The sequence below is a fragment of the Bemisia tabaci genome, chromosome 3 (assembly GCF_918797505.1).
Source record: "Bemisia tabaci chromosome 3, PGI_BMITA_v3".
Lineage (NCBI taxonomy): Eukaryota > Metazoa > Arthropoda > Insecta > Hemiptera > Aleyrodidae > Bemisia > Bemisia tabaci.
Window position 1 is genome coordinate 47,797,365 of NC_092795.1, and position 20,368 is coordinate 47,817,732.

Consider the following 20,368-nt stretch of genomic DNA (forward strand, 5'->3'; position numbering starts at 1 on the left):
AAGTTACCCATTTAAATCCTAAAAAAACCGGAACATAGAAAAGAAAAGAGCAAGAAATCACTTCGAAATTTAAAACATGTTAGAGTACGGTAATGAACAAAAATATTGGCGCAAGAGTATAGAACATCGGTAATTTAGTTGGCCTCGCTGATGCGGGTGCGGGCACTGGCAATTACATCAGAGCTGCCGCGCTAAGGAAAAACGTCGTATGAACCTTCAGGCGTTGTCAAATCTCCTTTGGTAAATCACCAACTTTAAGGAAAATTTGCAAATATATTTCCTCCAATTTTTCAGATAATTTTGTTCACAATTTGAACTTACGTTACTGAAAATTTTAAGGAAAAATATTCATAGCTATCCTCAAAAACTAATATTTTATCGGAGGAAATTTGGCAACTCTCGTATGTTCATACGGCGTTTTTCCTTAGCACGGTAGAGTGGAACCGCGTTAAGCAGAAAGGAATCAAGCCGCATCCAGGGCCGGATTCAGGGGATGGCTACATGGGCCGCGGTCCATGGCGGCAAATTTAGGGATCGGCAAATTTTGCAATTTTTTTAAATGTAGGTAATTAGGTATAAAGAAAAACCGGATTCAGAAAAAAATACAAACGGGAAGAGGTGACATAATCTCTCATTTCCTGAGAGTATATCTCTAATTTTGTCGTCTTTCTGCGATACAATAGACAGCACCTTTAATTAGTCGAGTTAAGACTATAAGAGAGAAACCGAACACGGAATTTGGCCTGGAACGGCGCGGCGCAGAGAGCCAGAACTTGGGCGAGAACTTGATGAGATGAAAAGGAGAAAACCTCGACGCGGCGCGGCGGTCGGCATGTAACACGTATTAGCGCCTACAAGACTGCATGAATACTTCAAGCCTTGCGTCAAAGACAGTGCGGTCGCTGCGGTCAGCAGCGGGCGGCGCGAAACGCATAGCTGCCTACAAGACTGCGTGAATACTTCACGCATTGCGTCAAACACAGTGCGGTCTGCGCGGCGCGGCGGCGGAAGTTAAAATTATTAAACCACATTTTTTTTTCATATAAATGGAAGGCCTTGTCCACACAGAGATAGGTTTCAGGAACTTAACATTCGCGCCAAGTTTAGTGAACTTTCTCTCGTAGTGTTGACAGGGCTTTCGCAAAAAATGTGTCCAACACGAGAAAACGCGTCTTATGCATCCCTTTCCCTCTGGCACGTTCACTTGATGGTTTTTACCTATTGATGTTTCAAAACGAATGAGAAGGGGGCGGCAAAATACAGGCGGCCGGCCCATGGGCGGCAAGTTAGTAAATCCGGCCCTGGCCGCATTAGCTACTGCCAAAAACTGGGCACCTTAATTTTTTGCAGGAGGGTGTGCGGAGTTTTGTGCAAATTCAGTGAATTTTCTGCATAGTACGAAGCAAGTTCCTTAAAATTTTATAAGGAATCCGCACAAACGTTCTCTTGTAATTGCCCAGCAAAAAATGCTGGCAATAGCTGGTATGGCTTGCTTCCTCTCTGCTCTACGCGTTCCAGTTCTCGATGCGAATCATTTTTATTTTTTCACAATTTTTCGACCGGAATAATTTTGAGGTTTTGCCATGGAACATTTTATGTACTAACTTTTTTACTCGAAATGTAACTCCCCCCTCCCTCTGCTCAAAAGTGCCGGTCTCTTATCACGTACGAGAGAAAGGAAAAATTAATAATCCGCCGTCAAGTGCATATGAAGCTCGCCGTCAAAAATATTATTAATCCTCTTCAGATTTTCTATTCCACTTTTCCGCCTTTTTGGGCTTCACTTTTCCTTTCCGTTCCCCTCTACTTCCCGAACTTCCCACTCATAGGTACGTTTGCACAGATTGAAAAATACCTTTGGAAAAAACATCCCGGCTCAATTGAAAGTAATACTACCTATCTGAAAAACATATGGCAAACGCTTCGCACTGAACGCAAATGGCGTTAAAGTTATTTGTAATTACGACAAAAATGTGGTTGAGAATGAATAAAAAGTGTTTTTCCGCAAAGTCATAAGTTATTCTGGTTTCAAATGTAACTTAGTGAATCAGAAAATCCATTCGTGCATTCATTGAACGATCTATTTGGACGATTCATCTCTACGAAGTGAACGTAGGTAATATTTTGTTGTCAACAGCCTATTATAAATATTGCAAAAAATAGGCGATGATTCTCCACAAAAACCTGGCTAATGCCCCTTTGAAATTGATCTACATTTTGATAGTGTTGATTTCATTTCTTTCCCAAGCTAGTGTTTCACATTCGAAGACATCCAAGCGAAAATTTTCGACCTATTTGTGTGATACCAAGTGAAGATTTGCCAGTTAGTGCTGAACAGTTATTTCCATGATCAATTTTATTTTATCCTGGCTGGAAATAGATATTCCTAGAACTAGCTTTTCCTTCCTTTCCATAATGCATGAAATGTCACGATTTTCCAGAGAAGGCATATTGTGCTTTGTCATCAGTTTGCTCTACTAATTAATTAGAGCATTGACCATTGGTGTATGCGAAAACAAACATGAAGGTTAATTTTCTTTCCGCTCCAAATTTTTATGTCATTCATGTTGCTTGGTTCCGAGGGATTCTTTCTTATTCTGTATGTATTCATCTTACTTGGATAACGTTTTGCCAGGAAAATTATTAACTTTACCTAGTAGAGATGCCAGACATACTTACCTCCTTCCTGAAGATAATGAAGTCAGTTGCCTGATTACTCCTAACGTTGGTGGTTCTCCTAGCTATCATGATGTGAATGGTTGCCTTGACTCTGCGAGAGTATTTATTCAAACTCTTAACTGTATCCTTGTCGCCCTTTTTCAATCCAGGGCTGGCGGTTAATCCGTCTAATTTACATTCCTGTCTTCAACTACGTTCACCAGTCAACGTAGTGTTAAGCGACCTACCAACCTGGTGTAATTTTTTGGGCAGCAGTCAATGCCAGTCCACGGAATTAGAAGTTATAAAAAAGTCACTCTCAGATTATTTGTGCTTCTCAAACAACAACAACATATGTAGACTCATCCCTCTCATTTTATCTCAATGATCCTATGTGCACAGATCGATTTATTTTAAAATAAGCAGGAACCTCATTATAGTGCTGAAACTGAAATTAGTGTGATTAGCAAATTAAGGGCATGCTTGTTAGTTATTATGTAGTGACACCCCTTTATTAATGTGTAGATTTGCATCCTTGGATTTCTTGAGCTGTCATTATCGATATTTATTCTGTATACTAAGCTATCAGCGAATTTGTTTTCACTCCTCATTCAATCTATGGAGCAGCAAAGCGAATGCCTAAATTATCTCTCAATATGTCAGCAAGATTAGAGATTATATAGCCCCATCTGTTTATGTGTCATTTATCGATTTTTGACGGTTTTTTGGGCTGATGTAAATTTGATCAATCGGCCTGCAGTATTTATCCAGCTATTGATCTCGCCACTGATAACGCCGCATTGGCATCAAAACAATAGGTACACTGAAAGTCATAATTTTGTGTTATTATTCTCCCCAAGTTATTATTTAGTGGTTCCATTTGATGCTTGAATTTTTCAGTGACCTTTCAAATGGCTCTTGGTAAATTCAGTAACCATCTAATTGTTTAAGGTACTTCGTAATCATTCTGATTGCCACCCTGAATATCCTCCATGTACCGGACAAGACTTAAATTCTCTGATTACGAGCAGATTCAGTGGATAAAATTCATCAATCAGTTTGGACTTGCAATAGGACTCAATCCTTATCAGACATGTGGACGGTGAGACTAAGCACTCACGAGACAACGTATCTTTTTTGCAATGTTTAGTACCCTGCGATCTCATTTTATTTTTTTGAAAACATAAATCAATATCATTCCTTGAAGTTTTCACAGAGTTTTCCTCGGTCAAAGGAGAAAAATCATGGAAGTTTTCAAGAATTGAAGGCTAATTTCAAGTCTAATTCGTAAATTATATCCATTGAATCTGCTCATAATCAGAAAAGTCAAGTCTTTTCCTTGAGTACAGAGGATACTCTGGGTGGGTAATCAGAGTGATTACTATGCCGTTACCAATAAGATGGTCACTGAATTTCCAAGTAGTTTTCCGTTTAAAAAGTTAAGTATGACAGGAAGTCTACAATGCTGCAAACAAGAACAGTGCTGGGTTCCTACTCTAATGGGCTCGCATATATGAAATGAGGGAGATTATTCTAAGCCCCCCCCCCCCCCCCCCCCCCATAATAAATCCACGTAAGATAATAAGTAATGAATATAATTTCTTCTTCACAGATATCATGGAATCCCTGTGATCAGTACCCATTTTCAGTCAGTCCTCATCTACTATTGATCATTGACAATTTAAACTGAAAGCTTGGACCTGTGAAGTGCAAACTCATTCAGGTAAGAAAGTCATCAATAGTTAAAAATGAAAATTGCAACGTTATATGCCTCTTGCAAAGTCTGATTTCTAAAAATGAAAATGAATCATTGTTAATTCTTGTAACTGTGCATGATTTTTCACCTTCATCTCCACATTCTGAAACTGTCAGTCAAATATATTTCCTGGTTGTCAAGTAACAGTAACCTTGAAAAAGCAGTTTTCTACGGTTTATGAGGTTTTAAATGTTTGAAATGCAGGTATCATAAATGATGAAACCCAATCGTCAATAAGAAAGCAAAAAGCACTGCCAATAATGCCAGTTCTCTACTTAACTTTTTTTCTTCTCTTTATTTTTAGATGCTCTGAAATGGCCAAAATCGATTCATAATGGCATCCCGTGAACTGAGTCTGAAAGGCAATGATATTATTGTTCAAGCAGTGCTGAAAAGGACTCCCCTCTCTAGTCCTGTCAAAGACAGCGACTCAAACTCCAACGATGCTGCTTTTCGACCATCAAATCTGGCGATTGAGGCCGAAAATTCGTTTACACCCTCCCTCTTGGGCCCGCTGAAGCCACGCTCCTCCATACTTGAAAAGACTTCACCTCCCGCTACAAGCGCCCCCTTTGGCCCAACTATCCTAGACAAACTTATCACAAAAAATAAGTTGCAGTCAATGAAAGAGGCCGAGCTTAGAAAAGACAAGAATGAAGTGGTTACGGCACCACAAGATGTCAAAACGGTAGATCCTCAGGTCCTAGAAAAACGCAAGATGATGGCGTATAGACTAAGGAATCCATTTGTAACAAAGCGCAGGAAAAAGTTCAAGCGCAAGATGAATCAACAGGAAGCCTCGAAACAGGAAGGCTCCAAGCAGAAAAGGTTGACAGGCAATGCATCTCCAAGCTCAAAGAAAAATTCCTCTGTCAAGGATTCAAAGATAGACACAAGAATTGCTGCCAACCGTGCCCGGAGGAGGCTCAACTCTGAATCGAGCTCTAGTCTGCAAAGCAAAAAGTCTCTACGAAATAAGTCGAGACCTCTCAAGCAACAATCCAAGATGTCAAACGTTGAAGCACTAAAGCAGAGCTCAAAAATGGGCAGAAACAACCGATACTCAACTCGATCTGACTCTCCTGTTCTGCGAAATGGAAAACGCAGGAAGTGTGATGAAATGTCTTTAGATCTTTATGATATCGATACGAAAAGAAAGAAATTGACAAGAATCGATCTGGCATCTGTCAAGAGTGATGGCATGTCAGATGAGCAGTGCAGCTATGTCACTGCTTCTGAGAGTGATATTTGCAGTTTTCTAGACCTGGAAACAAGCTCTCAAAACTTAGATGTGAAGGAAGAATCATGTGACTCAACGTTCAAGCTAGAAATTCCAACATCTCCTAGCGTTGATGGAGATGAAGGCAATGCCAACATGATAAACTTGAAAGAACCTTTCAAAGGCATTGGAGCTTCACCTATGAAAGTACTAAAGAAAGAGCGTTGTAGTGTCGAACAAGAAAGTAAATCATTGGATGGTTTTGATGCAAAGTCTCCTGTTGAAGTTGAAAACTACGAAAGTTTGAAGAGCGAGGTTGTTTCTCCCAAAGTGGAAATAGATCCTAATTCAGAGGAAGCAGAGCAAGATTTCGAAAGTCTCGATATGAAAGATGCTGAAAAGGATATTGAAGAAGTCAGCGAAGATGATACTGCTATGGAGAAAGATTATGTGAATGAGGAAAAATCAGAAGATCTCTCATTTCAGCTCAATTGCAGCAATGAAACGGTGGTGCTTGATGACTCTTCTGCGTCTGATAATGTTACGACCACAGGAGAACTGAGCAGCAATAGAACAAAGGAGCCTAATGTTCCGAAATCAAGGTACCGTATAGTATGCATAATAAGAGGGTAGTGGCAAGGCATTTTTGCAGGATTGTATTATAGTTTCCTTGAAGTAAAATTTTGTGGAAAAAACAAAAAAGATAGTACAAAAGCTCCATAAATCCTAAAGCTAGTAGGTAACATAGGACACTGACAGGACTTTCAATGTGCATGAAAAACAAAACTAGCTCTTTGAGATTTTTAAGTATTTCTTCTGTAATGGTTTTTCCAGAGGTCATTTTAAAATTTGAAAACAGACAGGTTCAAAGTATCTCATCCCTGAGACTTACTTGGTACCCTCTCAAATGAACTTATCATGTTTGTTTGATATTTATTTCAGTGCAAAGCTAATCGGGAAGTGACCTTTAAAATAACTCTTTTATCAGCAGGGCGCCTTAAACTACGTGACAATCATGGAGTTCTTTTTATATTTTCAGCTCAAGAGAAGTTTGTCAAGGGAGGAAATTTAGGTCAGCATCCTTGAATGACAGTTGCTGTACGGGTGTAACGTTCACGCGCAAGCGCTCCTCACAAAAAGATGATGAAGAACTCAAAAGTTCAGATTCGGATGAACATGAAGTCAGTTTTACTGCAGATAACAGTCAGTTTGAGTTGTTCGTGGAGCGGGAGTACAAGCGAGGCCAAAAGAAACGAAGTTCTAGTGATACCAGTCTTCAGCGGCTTCAGAATACCAGTGATGCAACAGGTTAGTGTTTCCATTTAGTTTTTTCATCAGGAAATGCAAGAGAGACCAAAATTTTATCCCTTCTACTCTCTAACGTAGGTCATGAAGATTGGAAAAAGGATCAGATGGATTTGAATCCTGTTACCACATCCTAATTTATTATTTGTAAGGTCAAGTTAATAATTTTGAATTTAACTCAGCTTTTACATGCCGTTTCTGTAATTTTGTATTCACAGTTAGTTACACTGGTTCTTTTTTGCCTCAGCACTTTTTCTTATTTCTGGCGTGAGAATCATCAGATCTGCAAAAAGTATCGTTTCATGAGATGAGATATTAATTAAGAGGAACTGTAAATGGTACATTTTTGTTGAAATGAGAGAAATTCTCAGAAATACTGCAAATTAAGTGTTCAAGAGGAAAATGCTCAGAATGAAGACAGCTTGTCTCTGTCAGTTTTCCATAGGTTATTTCGGTGTAGCTAACCAGATAACAAGTTGCATTTACACATAAAAAGCGCTTTCTCAGCCCTTTCTGGCGCACTGCTACACATGATTGCCACAGTAGCCTATTCTCCCAATGCACTTTGCAGGGTCGATACTTCCTCCTTTTATGTAAAACCCTTTGTCGCCACTCTTTAATTGGGTGCACTCCTCATCTTTTACCTGGAGGAACTCAATGAAGTATCTTCCATGGGAGCCTCTCTTCCATTATCCTGTCAACGTGATCATACCAGACTAGCTGTTTGATCATGATGTCGAATACAATGTCACTTTGGATTTCCATTAGTGTCATTATGGATCTGATCCCCTCTAGAAATTCCTGCTGACCTCCTTTAGAAACCCATCTCTGATGCTCCTAGCATATCCTGTGTCCATTTCTGTGTGACTAAGAAGAAACTAGAGGTAAATATTGTTCCTTACAATAAACTAAGGACTTAAATTGCGGTAGTTATGAAGTTTACTTTCAACATATTAAAAATAATGATCAAATAAATCTTTTAAGCCTCAACCAATTCTCTTCTACTTCTGTTTAAATATGTGAAGCTATATTGAAACTGGTTTCTCCTTTTCTTTGCAGATATAAAATTCAAGTTGATTCGGCCTATACCTGAAGATGAGAAATCATCTGATGCAAATGGCCCGTTTAGTGATGAAAAAGAGAATGAGTTCTATGAAAAGTACATCACTGAGGAGTCGACCAGTGAAGAAGCTTCATGTAGCTCATCGCAGGTTTCAGAGCACCCCAAGATAACGGACAAAGAGTTTTCGTCCCTGGAGGAAATGAACACTAAAAATGATAATGATCTGAAGGAAAATGATGAACAGCAAGGTAAGTCCTTTTTAAATTGCTGATGCGTCCTTTGCTTATTGAAGTGAGTGAGAGGAATCCTAATTCTAGAGGTGACAGAATTTAAATTTTATTTGATCCTGTTAATTAGAGATGATTGTGTAAATATTGTACTGGATGGCAATGCTAATTAATGTGACTTAAACATCTTTGTCTTTTACCCCATATGTGTAGCGTTTCGTAGTGAATGAAATAAGTGTCTGCTAAGTAAAATCTTTGTGTGAATATTCAGACGACTCTAATTACTTCTGATAATGCAGAATATATATTTATAAATACAAGTTTTAAAATTTTCCTTTTTTTTCATTCTTCCTTCAGCAGTGAGTGAAAGTAAACAAGACCAGTCAACAGACGATGGTCTTTCTACCTGTGAGAACAACAAGCCTCCGTGCGAAAATCCGGAAGCTCAAGCAATGAAGGAGTCCATATTGGGCGCTCTCGGGCTTCAGTCCGCATCGATGCAAGCTGCTTCTAAAACAAAGCCCAAAGACAAGTATACAGGCACACTGAAAGCAGTGATCAAACTGAACCGAAATGCGGACAAAAAGAGCGCAGCAGGGAGGATGGTCTTCAAGCAGAAAGATACCTCTAATGTTGGTGGCAAGAGTCTTGAGTATCGAATTTGCTCAGAGGTGAGTCGCCAGAAACAATACCAAATATCAAGGTGTTTTTCTTCTTTTGAAAGTTTATTACCATTCAAACATACTTACAGACCAAATTTTAATTTTGAAAAAGTACATCCATGTCCTCATTTTTTTTTCGTGTAATGCTTATTTTACAAACTAGGTCAATATTACCAAAAATACATGGAGTAGTAACGTCATACGTCTCATAAATAGAAACCTTCTCAGACACTGTATCATCGTGCAACTTAAAATTGTTTTGCATCAATTGATTTTTCTAGATATTATTTGAAGTACGGAGCTCTGAGTTTTTCTGTAAGAAACGGGGAGGTGTCGAAGCTAATATTATGTATTAATGTACTATATGTGTAACTGGATCAGCATTACATGTGCATCGTAACAGGGGTGGGAGGATGTCAACAACTTTTGAAAATAGTGTATTGGAAATCATGGTCAGCCCATAGAGATACCTAGATGAGAAGGTTTTCAGTTCTTTGTTTAATGTTATCATCACTTTAATCCAATTATTTTTTAATTTCTGAGACTCTTTTTTTCTGTAAATATACAATTCTGACTGCTTCACTATGGACTCTTTTTATCTTTCCATGTTTTTCAGTTGGCACCTGGAACAGAAAACGTACCTTTGACCCACTTAAAAGACATTGTCGTGAACAGTATCTCCAAGAAAGCTCACTCTAAACCTAAATCTCACTTTGGTAAGTTTAAATTTTTTATTTTCCAATTTCAACTTTCTCCTTCAAAGGCCGCTAACATTCGGATGGAATTGAGTATTGACAGCCAAACAGCTTTTAATTGAAGCTGGCATATTTTTCTGACAAATCTATACCCTCTGTACAGAAAATGTCATACTCTTGATTTGCGCACTTTTTTTAAAGTTAATGGCAGTGTAATCTCTGTAGCTCTTTCAAATTTTTTACCTCTGATATGTGCGTATTAATTATTATCTAGACAAGCTTGCTATTTGTTCAGTCTTCATTGTTGTACATGATCATTTGAACCAAGGAGATGCATGTGGAGATAAACAGAAAGAAACCAACTGCCATTTTCCGAAGAACTGAGTTAAATACTGTTTTGATTAATTAATTCAATATAAATCATTGCCCATTGAAATACATAATGACAAGTGACAAGTGAAAACTGTGAAGTCAGTCTTATAATATCAAAATTATTGATTCCATTGTGCTTGGTGGCTAAGTTCATTTTCATAAGAAGAGTTAAGTGCACAGTCATTATCCAAAAGCACAGATGGTGTAAAGTAGAGAAGTAGAGTGAAAAATACAGGCCTTTAGATCAGGGTGCTGTCCTCTGCCACCCCAGCTTTTAAACAAAAAAGTTAAATTGGGTTTTATCCTTTTAGGGGAAGGGGGGGGGGAGTATGGTTGAAATTTGAATTCACCGCTGAGATTTTGAGAGGATTGACTTATCAACCTTTTTTTATGGAAATGAATCCATTGTTTGTCGTTCAGTTTTTTGTCATTAATCTTCTGGAGACTGTCAGATCTAATCAGTTTTGTGCTGCACACTCGAATTTTATCTCTTTTGTTTTAATTTGAACAGAATGTTAGCTTTTTTAATCAGTTAGCTCTTCCTGATCAGCACAATTTACAGTAAGGTCAAGTGGAAAAGTAGTATGGCAAGCTCTGTAACTTTCAGTTCATTAATTCAGCTTTTGTCCGGCACTTATCAGTCTTTTGTATTTTACTTTACAGATCTGAGTGGACCTCTAAACGAAGTTGATTTGGAGGTCGCACAAGTAAAGAAAGCTGATGATTCTGGAGATGGCTCCACTGCAAAAGAAGGGGAGCCAAAGAAGTAAGTTCTATCAATTATTCTTGAAGGTTCTTCAATTTTTTTAAGAACCTTTTTACACAAGTGTTTACTGGAAAACTTGAACTCAATGATTAGTCTCTAGATGTCTGAAGTTGCTCGATTTTGTATTGAAGTATTTTGTAATGCATTTAGGAGGAGACTTTAGTCTTCAACATCAGAGAGTTCAGAGCTGCAGCATAATTCAGAATATCTAGCGTAGTAGTGATATTGCTGAGGAGACCACTAGTAATCTCTCTGACTGTGAGTTTGGTCAAGCAATTGAATTTATCATCAAGTTAAGGTTTAATTGGATTGCATTTTGCGAAAAGGAACCAAGAGCTTTCTAATGTTGCTAAGATTGTGCAACTTTTTTTACCTCGCAAATATAAACTGATCATCGAAACAAGTTTTATCTTTACTCCCAATAAACTAAATTCAAGACGAATATTACCTTTTTAAATTTAATTTTTTGCACAAGTTCAGTTTTTTGATTGTGAAGAATTGAAGTTGCACAATCCTAGTGACATTGGAATGCTTTTGGTTCCGTTTTGCAAAATGTCCAATTAATCTTAGCAATGCCTCACGAGTCGCTGCAAAATAATCAATATTATTTATTCATTTTAACTGAGGACCATCATTCGCTCAAGTTTCTGTCATATTTCTAATCTAGTATAGATGGATTTTATCTGAAGTTTTGCTCATCGCAATCATAAAAAAAAAAGCAAAATGGAGCAAGAATTTTTTAGACAATCTAGATTTTATTCACGAAAGATCCTCCTTTAATCACCGGAATTTAAAAATTGGACCACATTTTGCAATAGGTAGCTTAACGCGGGTACTGCCATATTGCTCAAGTTGTGCAACTCCTTTGTTTACTCTTAATTAAATGGAACATCAGTAAATTAAATTTATGGAGTAATTTTTTCATTTATTAATTAATTAAATGTTTTTGGCTATGCAATAAAAACAGTTTTAATTTGCAGATTTTCTGGCAAAATAAAATGATGTGATCAATCACAGTAACATTTTAAAGCCAATTGCATGATGCAGTACAATTTTTCAGAGCTAATTTAATCTAGTTTAGTTCCTTTTTTTAAACACTTTTTTTCTATTTTTTCAGAGCATTGGTCATCCCAGAGAAAAGTTCATCTTTCTCAATCCACCCCGAACGTCTTTGTTCTGATGTGTGCAGTTATTGTCATGGGAAATTTGGGTCATTGGACACTCCCTGTCACATTGGTCAGATAAAGAATTCTGAGAGGCGATCTAAAATCCTAAGTAGTAAGTCTCTTTTTTTTCATTCAGTTTGCATGTCAATGTCATCCATCCTCATGATGATCCAAGCTGCAGATTGAACGAAGAAAAATTTTGATCAATCTGAGGAATCTAGTTTTTAAGCTCCTCATGGCATGCTCTTTAAATAAAATCAATTTTGAAACCAATTGAAATTTTACGGTAATTTGCTTCTAAACATTTTTACTTTCAATGCTTTCATGGAATTTCAATTATGGTATCACTGCTCGGTCGGAACAGCTAGAATCAATTATTTACTTTACCTCATTTATCGAAAAGGGTCTCTAGTCGAGGTATGAATTAAAGCCGCTCACAACTTGTTTTCTCTTCAAAGTGTCAAAGGGAACATTAATCCCTTTACAGGAAGTCAGGATATCAACTGCTGAACAAGGCGTAAGCGGTTACAGTTAACATCTGTCAAATAGCCAAAAAAATTATATTATTCGTATTATCTATCTATTATTTGATACGTCAAAAATACTTGTTAATGTTTCATTCAAAAGTTGACTTCTGAGCTCCTGTTTTATCAATTGTTTTTTACCCAAATTTTTGAAGAAACTACATGTGGGTTTTTTTTTTTAAATTTGTACCTTGTCTCATGGTCCATTGTCTGGGAATTAAGTTTTCGTCAATGAGGAAAAAGGAAAAACAATATCAGTAAAGAAGTAACCTTGATCATGGAGTGCATTATAGAAGATAAGATAAATTGTTGACAGCATACGTTATGTAATGGAAGTTTGCATTGGAATGGCTTACGAACAAAACTGCATCAACTGAAACTGTGAAGCAAGTCACTGGACAGATTTGATCACCGAAGCATCTAAAATTAAGGAAAAAACTAACATTTTGACACTTTAAATTCAACTGAAAAACCGTCTCAACGATGACATTGTCTCTGTGATTTTTGGAAAAGAATACTCTCTTAAATGCAGTTTGATGACTCGTACAACATGTGAATATTGATGAAAAATCTTACAGTATTTGAGTACGCTTAATGCAAAATTTGAACATGCTCCATTACTTCAGTTCCGTTATATTATTTGTAAGATTTGTAAAACCTTGGTCGTTTTTCAAATAAAATCGTTTGTTTGCGATTTAAATCATGTGACTGCCATGTTGCATTGGATTCAAGAGGGTTGGAACCATAGGTTGTCACTCATTTGATATCATAAGCTTCAGGTCAACTAGGAAGTTTTTTTGTGACTTCAACTTTCAGCCTTTTTCAATAAGAAAAAACATTTTTGAGCCTTTCAAAGCTCAGAAACGTTTTTAATGCTAAAATTTAGGCAAAAATTATGTACATATTTTCTAGGCAATTCCTGGATTTTGCATTAGCTCTGTTAGCTTTTTAGCCACTGCAGTTATGTTCAATTGCTACAGAAGGATAGTCTGGATATTTAGCTTGCAATTATAGTAATGTAGTCCCCATAATTTCAAAAAGAGTAATCAAGTGTTTTGTTTTCCTCTCATAAGTTGCCTTAATAACATCTCAAATTTAATATGGAATGTAATTTTCTTTTTCTTTTCTAGTTGAAATCCTTCTGACAAAAGACTCCTGTCTCTGTGATGCTTGTTTCCGTTACGTAGACCGAAGAGCCAATTGTCCATCATTCAAAGCGCAAACTCCACGACCTCAGAAACGACAGCCATTAAGCGATGCTGTCTGTTCAGTTCAGGGCTGTGGTCAGCCTGCAAATCACTCTGTAAGGAGGAAATGGATTGTGAAACTAAAGAAGAGCATTGCGAAAAAGGTATGATGCTGGTTCTTGAGTCAGACACTGTTCTGATTATCAAGTTATTGTTTTTTTAGTTCATTTAATTCGATCCACCATTACTGTGCTGTTTTTTTTTTCAAAAAAGAAAAAAAGAAGAAGACACAGAAGGCTCTAATGCCAAAACTGTAGGAAATTCTTTGAAATTAATGATTGGCTCCTTAAACTAGTTAAAAGACGTATAGTGCTGCCTCGATTTCCAATTTTGTATTTAATTAATAACTGTAGTTCTTTTATTTATGTTTTATTCAAGACTGATTTTTCTCTTTTTGATATTTTTAGTTGATGATTGACATGGAGAAGATACAACATAATCAACACTTACCATTCCCTCTGTGCTCTCAACATTATTACTGGGTAAGTTCTGCAAGCTCCTCTTCTTAATATCTACATATTTGCTACAAGATGACAATCTGTTTCGTCTCCCATTAACGTACTCTCATTTGCACTGGGAACTTTATATAGAGAGACAAAAATATACAACTGCCAGTAGTCTCCTCTGCAACATGGAGACCTACATTTTTGAGCACTCTAAGAACTTCCCTCTTCCAATTTGAATGCTCAACTAACTTAAGGTCTTTCTCGATTGAAGATTAATAATTAAATTTAAAGTCATTAGAGCAATCTACAAGGTTTTGGCTTGGTGAGATCTCCAACTGACTAATTTTGTTGAAGCTCTAAACCTGCTGTCACTTTCAATTTAGCAAACCGTGGAATACATTGTGTCTTTTTAATGAAGTATTTTTTCCCCCCCTACTCCGAGTGAGTTGCATTCTTAAAGTAGAGACAAAATTTACTCCAACTCTTAAACTCTTACCGACTCTTAAAATTTTTTGGCAAAGGTGTCATTTCTCAAGGGTTGAACTCGGGTAGCAACGCCTGTAATAAGTGCAGTGTTTTAACAAGCTTTGGTTGGTGACATAGTACTCAGGAATCACCTCATCTTATTTTCAGGTGGACTATTTCACAGTTTGCGGTATTTGTAAGAAACGATTATCGCGGAATAATATGTATGCGCTAGGCCCTGAAGCTGAAGAGTTGAATCAGTACTTGCATGAGGATGGTATACCGGTCCATCTGACTGATAAACTATTCCTTTGTAAGTTATGCCGCTACTACAGTTCTTTGCGCCTCAAGTACAAGGACCTATCTCTGATGACCCCTGGACATAAGACTTACTTCCGCAGCTATCGAAGAAAGTAAGTGGATTTGTGAATATTTTAACCTTTTCATTACCAAGTTACCCAGCAGGTGACCCATCCCCAGAAACTGGGTTATTTTTCTGCGCGCTTGCTGTGTAAAGGATGTTTCAGTATTCTTATTGTCATGTGTTCCCTGCTAATCCTGGCAACTTGAAATTTTGTACAGATGATCTTGATAGGTTGTAGAATAAACGCATTGAAAAAGAAACGCTCAAAATAATCTTTTACGAACGAAAAACAACGACATAACCATGCAAAAATTTTGTTTACATTTCCTTGCGTGCAATTCAAAATATCGTGGTCTTGCAGTGCGAGCGCTATCTAGTCATTGTATTGTTATGGCCTATTAAGTTTCAAGGTCACTTTGAACTTTTTAGGTCCTCTGCATTCAAATTTCTAAGCATTCACTCTGTTAGACTTCTATGCTCAGAATATGGAAATGCCATATAGTCTATTTTTTAATATTACATGTTAATTTTTTATAGCTCCATTTCTGTAATTTTCTAACGAATTGCTGTTCCTTTCTAGGATTTTACAATATCATGATATTGAAGTGAGCGAGAGTGAAGAAGACATTGGTAGCAAATCAGCCGAGGATGAGTCTGCAGACCATCACCAACAAGGAAAAGTGCGGCGGCGCAAAGGTAAGAAGAGTGCCTCAGATGAAATTAAGAAAGCAGGGCCCGAGGAAAAACCAAGACCAAACCTCTCAAGCTCACAAGGATGCAACTATGTTGATCCGGTGGAGGGTCAAAGTGAGGTTCTAGCTCCAACAATTGATTACAGTGCCTTAGATGACAACCCCGATGTTGGATTTAATAATATTGCATCCCTCCTGAGTGGAAGGGATCAGCCTGAGTGCGGGAATCAAGCGCGCATCCAGGTCAAGTTTGGCAATTTAAATATTGGTAAATTGGCAAACTTGAATATCGGTCAGGATGCACGTACAAACTCTTCTGCTCCGCGACCACCGTATCTCCCTGGAGAGCAAGATCTCCCGCTGAAAGCAGATATGTCGTTCCAGTCAAACAACAAAAAAACAACCTGGGAACGTTGCGTTTCTACAATCCAGTTTGATAAAGATACAAAACAACTGTGGCAGGAACTTCAGCGACCCTATGGGAATGCCTCTAGTTTCATGCGGCACCTAGTCATGCTGGAGAAGCACTGGCGGTCAGGTTCTCTGGTTCTCGTGGATAACCCAGACCCTCGTGCAGCCAAGTACGTCAACAGTGTGCGCAACCGTGTAGACTCTTTTGAACGTAATTTCAAAACGCCTACTCTCTCAACGATTCTGTCTAAACCGCCTGTTCAAAGTCCGTCTCCAAATCCGCCAGCCAATGTACCTTCTGTAGTATCTGGCACAAGTGCAGAAACGGATGTTGCTCCCCCTAAACTCAGCGACTCAAGTGATAAATGTGATAAATTAGTCAGTAAGTCCGATGCTCCTCAGGTGCCTCCCGTAACTAGTGCTGTGGTGAATGAAATATCAACCTGTGTAACGGTTAGCACTCCCAGTGTTCCAGTTGTTTCCAATGTTCCGACCACTACATTCAGTCACGGGACCAGCACACCAAAGTCTACAACTAGCACACCATGCTATACGACCAGCGGTCCTAGTTTTACGACTTCAGCAACCACCAGTGCTCTAGTACAGAGTCTGAATGCGCCAAGTGCTATTCCAATTGTCAATCTAGTGAATTTGAATTCAAATACTTCTAATTCAAACACTAGTTTTTCACCTAGCATTAGTTTTTCAAATCCTAGCATTAGTTTTTCAAATCCAAGCATTAGCTTTCCAAATTCTAGTGTAAGCCTCAGTCGGACCAGTGCAAGCCCAAATGTATCTTACGCTAGTTTAGCCTCGGTGCCCGCGAGTTCAAGCCCCAGCGTTAGTCTTATCCTCCCACCCAATTTATCTACATCCCTTCCTAGCTCCCTTCAAAACACTCTTATCAATTTTGATAGGAACAATATTAGCCTTAATCAATTTTCCGCACCCAACATTAGCATTAGTCCTAGCCCTAGTTTGAAAACCTCTCCTAGCCTTAGCATTGCTCCAAAACCAAATTTCCCCCGACAGCCGCGGCCTCAGGGGGCCATTTCTAAATTGTTAACGGGTAACAAGTCAATGTCTTCTCCTAATAATGTAAGTGGCAACCTTCAAATGAGGAGGGTTGCTCCAATGGATCCCTCACAGTTTAAAGTTCGTAAACCGAAGCCACCCCAAAGGCAAGTGTCCAAAATCCCTCCGCAGCTGTTACGATTTCCTGGGCCATCAAGACCCAGTGTACCAGGGCTGGAGCTTATTGTTCCTAAGTCATTTACAATGCAGACAAAAACTATTCCTGGTTCAAGTCAGGGTGGTTCGCGGCCACGCATGTCAGCTCCTACACAAGGGATCATGGAAAATCTTGCTCTACTGCGTCAATACCGGTCGTTGAAGCCTAAACCAATTGAACCTAAACCATCAGGTTTCAACCCGATGATTTGTGATGTGCGATCGTTGGCATCAACTGATACAGATGGCCCAAAGCCTGCAGCTGCAGGGTCAATGCCCAAAATCCCAAAAGCATTGACAATCACGCAGGTCTCGCAACCAGGTGGTTTACCACGCAGTGTGACGGTTTCGCTCGAAAAGAAACCTAATCAAATTCCTGCAGCGTTCCTTGGTGGTGAAAAACCGTCTGTGTCTGTTTTCTGTGAAGTCAATCCACCACCTTGAGCTCTGAGAGCTGTTTCGGGTATTTCTGTAAATATTGGTTTACTTCAAAGTTCCTAGCCTTGAGGCAATGCAAGCGTAACCAGCATGGTTTGGTTTGGTTTAATTGCCCTCTACTTTGGCTACATACAGTAGGAATTCTTCCTCTTGTCTCTGACTGTTTCAGTTAGACTTCTGTCTCAATAGCATATATCCATCCCTGGAGCAAAATGACCTCAGCTTGTAGTAAACGGCCGAAATTTGTCTTTTATCATTGCATGCTGACCATTTCTAAACCAAAGTCTTAAAATATTGAAATATATCCATCTTGAATTTTTCAGATGATCTGCATCTTTGTAAGTGCAAGGCATTCCTAGTAATTAAAAAATAAAATAAAAATGGACCCTGTCCTGTGACTCACCATTACCATGCAATGATTAAACTGTTTTGATACAAGCACTAACTTTTTTCAAATAAAAACAACCAGAAAAAGATCATCTCAAAATGTTACTTCTTCAGAAACGTTTTACAAACAATTAGGGTAATTATACACATATCGATAGTGAAACTCCCAAACCACGTATCTTGATTTGCAACTCTTCAAAATTCCTGTGATACTTTTTAAACACAAAATTACATCAAATCGTAAGAAGCACCTATCGTAAATTTTCTCTTTTGTGTGAAGAAAAGACTGTGAAAACTTCAAGAAATGAGGTAAATGTGTTCTTCTGCAGAAAAATAAAATTTGAACGAAGATTTTTTAAACACTGCAAAGGAGATAAGTTTTTTGGGAGTTTCACTGCCGTTTTATCAAAACAGAAAAATTAATTTCCTACGATTTTGAAAACTTCTATTTTATTATTTTCTTCATGTTTTTGAAAAGTGTAACATTGGCAATGAGGAATCTTTTTACATAAGTCTGTGAAAGCATATTCGGAGTTATATGAAGGCAGTCATTCTAGAATTTTTAAAAAATTGTGCTTTTCAATCCATTGCTTTATTGCTTTTTCTCTTTTTAATGAATAATTTTTCTTCCATTGTGAAAGCATCATTGGGCCCCTTAACTAAATGAAAGAAAAAATCAGCCCAATTTTTTGTAAATTTTGAATGACACTATAACGATGGTTCAATTTCTACTATTCTCAGTCACTGTTCTATGCAAAATGCGTTGTCGGTATTGTGTATTTTAAGTTGTGGCCGATTAAGCATCTTTTTAAGGAAATGTTTGAAACATCTCCTGCAATACTTTAATGAATTCATCTATTTTTGATAATTTACTTTCATGGAGGAGTGAAAAAATTTCGTTTGTTGTTATCAAAATATAATAAAAAAATACCTCCCTCTTTGTTATTTTAGTAAGCAAGTTTTCTTTTTCAAATTTTATTTTCGTCAACTTAACAATATTTTGATTTTCATAAACCTGCTGATGAATTCTACCAACCACTTTTGAGGTGCCGGCCTCCCATTATTTAATTTTTCTTAAAATTAATTCTGATTTTGTCAGACCACCCATGAACTTATGAAAACTATGTAACGGAATTCAAGTAGGCAACTGCATTCTCACATTTATGAGAAAGCCATCTTTACATAAGTAGGTATCATGAATTCAACGAAACTTAGTAGCAAGAGGTCTAACTGAATCAGAATCTAATGCAGTGTGTTCGGAATTTAGATTCTGTGAAAAGTTGAATATCTGTAAAAACTATCGGAAGTATGCTTGACGAAGCAATCTTCTTAGTTCCTGCTCCATCCCATAAACTAAATCCCAACATTTAATTTGTACTTTGAACCCTATACTTCAGGCTTATCCCATTTAATGTACCCAGAAATATGTATATAATAGTTGTTCTTATCATTTCCCTCAATCTTATTTCAAACAGATTCAGATTAATCGGAAATTTACAGAAACTAACTCTGTTATCAGATCAATACAAAAGCCTTGAATCTTTGTAATCCATTATTTATCTCTTTTTTTTCTCAAGGTTTGGTCTTTAGCTCTGCTTATGCGTTTAATCATGAATTTGGAATTCGTTAGTTTCTCTGCACTACTTCTTATGATTGCCACCCTGTCATAGGACTGGCAGGTGTTTTTAGTCATTTTCTTCAGGGGTCACAAATAATGAAGGGGTCAGTTTAGTGCGTCATAAGTGGCGCATTATCCTTTTTTTTACCCGATTTAAAAAGTAACACTTATCTAGTCGAGTGAATATTGAACGCAGGTGGCCGTACTTCTTAAAATTGAAAATCGATAAATGTGGTTTTAGGAACTGTATATTCATACGTACTAAAAATCAGGATGTGCCAGGGTCAGCCAGGAATATTAAACTTAAGTCAAGCAGTTCGATCTCCTCTCTCTAGTGGTCATTGCTAGAAAGTATGCTTAAAAATATCAAAATAGTTAAGGACTTTTTAAAAATCTGAAGCAGTAAGACTGTTGATCTTAATGTTAGTCTTTTTCACTACAGAGCTTGATTTTTCACACAGAGAACAAACCCCAACTTAATATAAAATCAAAGTCATTAAGTTTACTATCAAGTCTCTCTGATGCACTGATCAATGGAGCAACTTAATTTGCATCCTTTCTAATTATCATTCATTGCGAAAAGTCAGAACGCTCCTTCTGAAAAGCTGATGGATTAATATCTGCAATCCTCAAATATATATCTGTATTTTTTAAATG

The 20,368-nt window shown here is 37.6% G+C and overlaps 1 protein-coding gene across 5 annotated transcripts; it reads left to right on the plus strand.

The window, feature by feature from the left end:
* Positions 1 to 1,888: 1,888 nt before the first annotated feature.
* On the plus strand, positions 1,889 to 20,067 carry east (enhanced adult sensory threshold). Of its 5 annotated transcripts, none has more exons than XM_019041554.2 (13): positions 1,889 to 2,116; positions 4,271 to 4,381; positions 4,719 to 6,235; positions 6,673 to 6,941; positions 7,998 to 8,249; positions 8,586 to 8,899; positions 9,507 to 9,606; positions 10,621 to 10,723; positions 11,841 to 12,001; positions 13,544 to 13,764; positions 14,068 to 14,142; positions 14,740 to 14,984; positions 15,516 to 20,067. In XM_019041554.2, the coding sequence occupies exons 3-13, from the start codon at positions 4,749 to 4,751 to the stop codon at positions 17,710 to 17,712; spliced, it is 5,424 nt and encodes a 1,807-aa protein (XP_018897099.2). In that variant the 5' UTR covers positions 1,889 to 2,116; positions 4,271 to 4,381; positions 4,719 to 4,748; the 3' UTR covers positions 17,713 to 20,067. The 5 variants fall into 5 exon arrangements, with proteins under 5 accessions (XP_018897099.2, XP_018897098.2, XP_018897101.2 ...); XM_019041553.2 differs by having other exon boundaries at positions 1,889 to 2,112; XM_019041556.2 differs by having other exon boundaries at positions 1,889 to 2,112; positions 8,589 to 8,899.
* The last annotated feature ends 301 nt before the right edge of the window (positions 20,068 to 20,368 follow it).

What these genes read in the sequence shown, in the direction of transcription:
- east (XM_019041554.2), top strand. Translation starts at nt 4,749, where the DNA reads ATGGCATCCCGTGAACTGAGTCTGAAAGGCAATGATATTATTGTTCAA. An exon ending in GGAAAATGATGAACAGCAAG is followed by an intron (nt 8,250 to 8,585) that starts GTAAGTCCTTTT and finishes TTCTTCCTTCAG; the next exon opens with CAGTGAGTGAAAGTAAACAA. An exon ending in TTCCGCAGCTATCGAAGAAA is followed by an intron (nt 14,985 to 15,515) that starts GTAAGTGGATTT and finishes GTTCCTTTCTAG; the next exon opens with GATTTTACAATATCATGATA.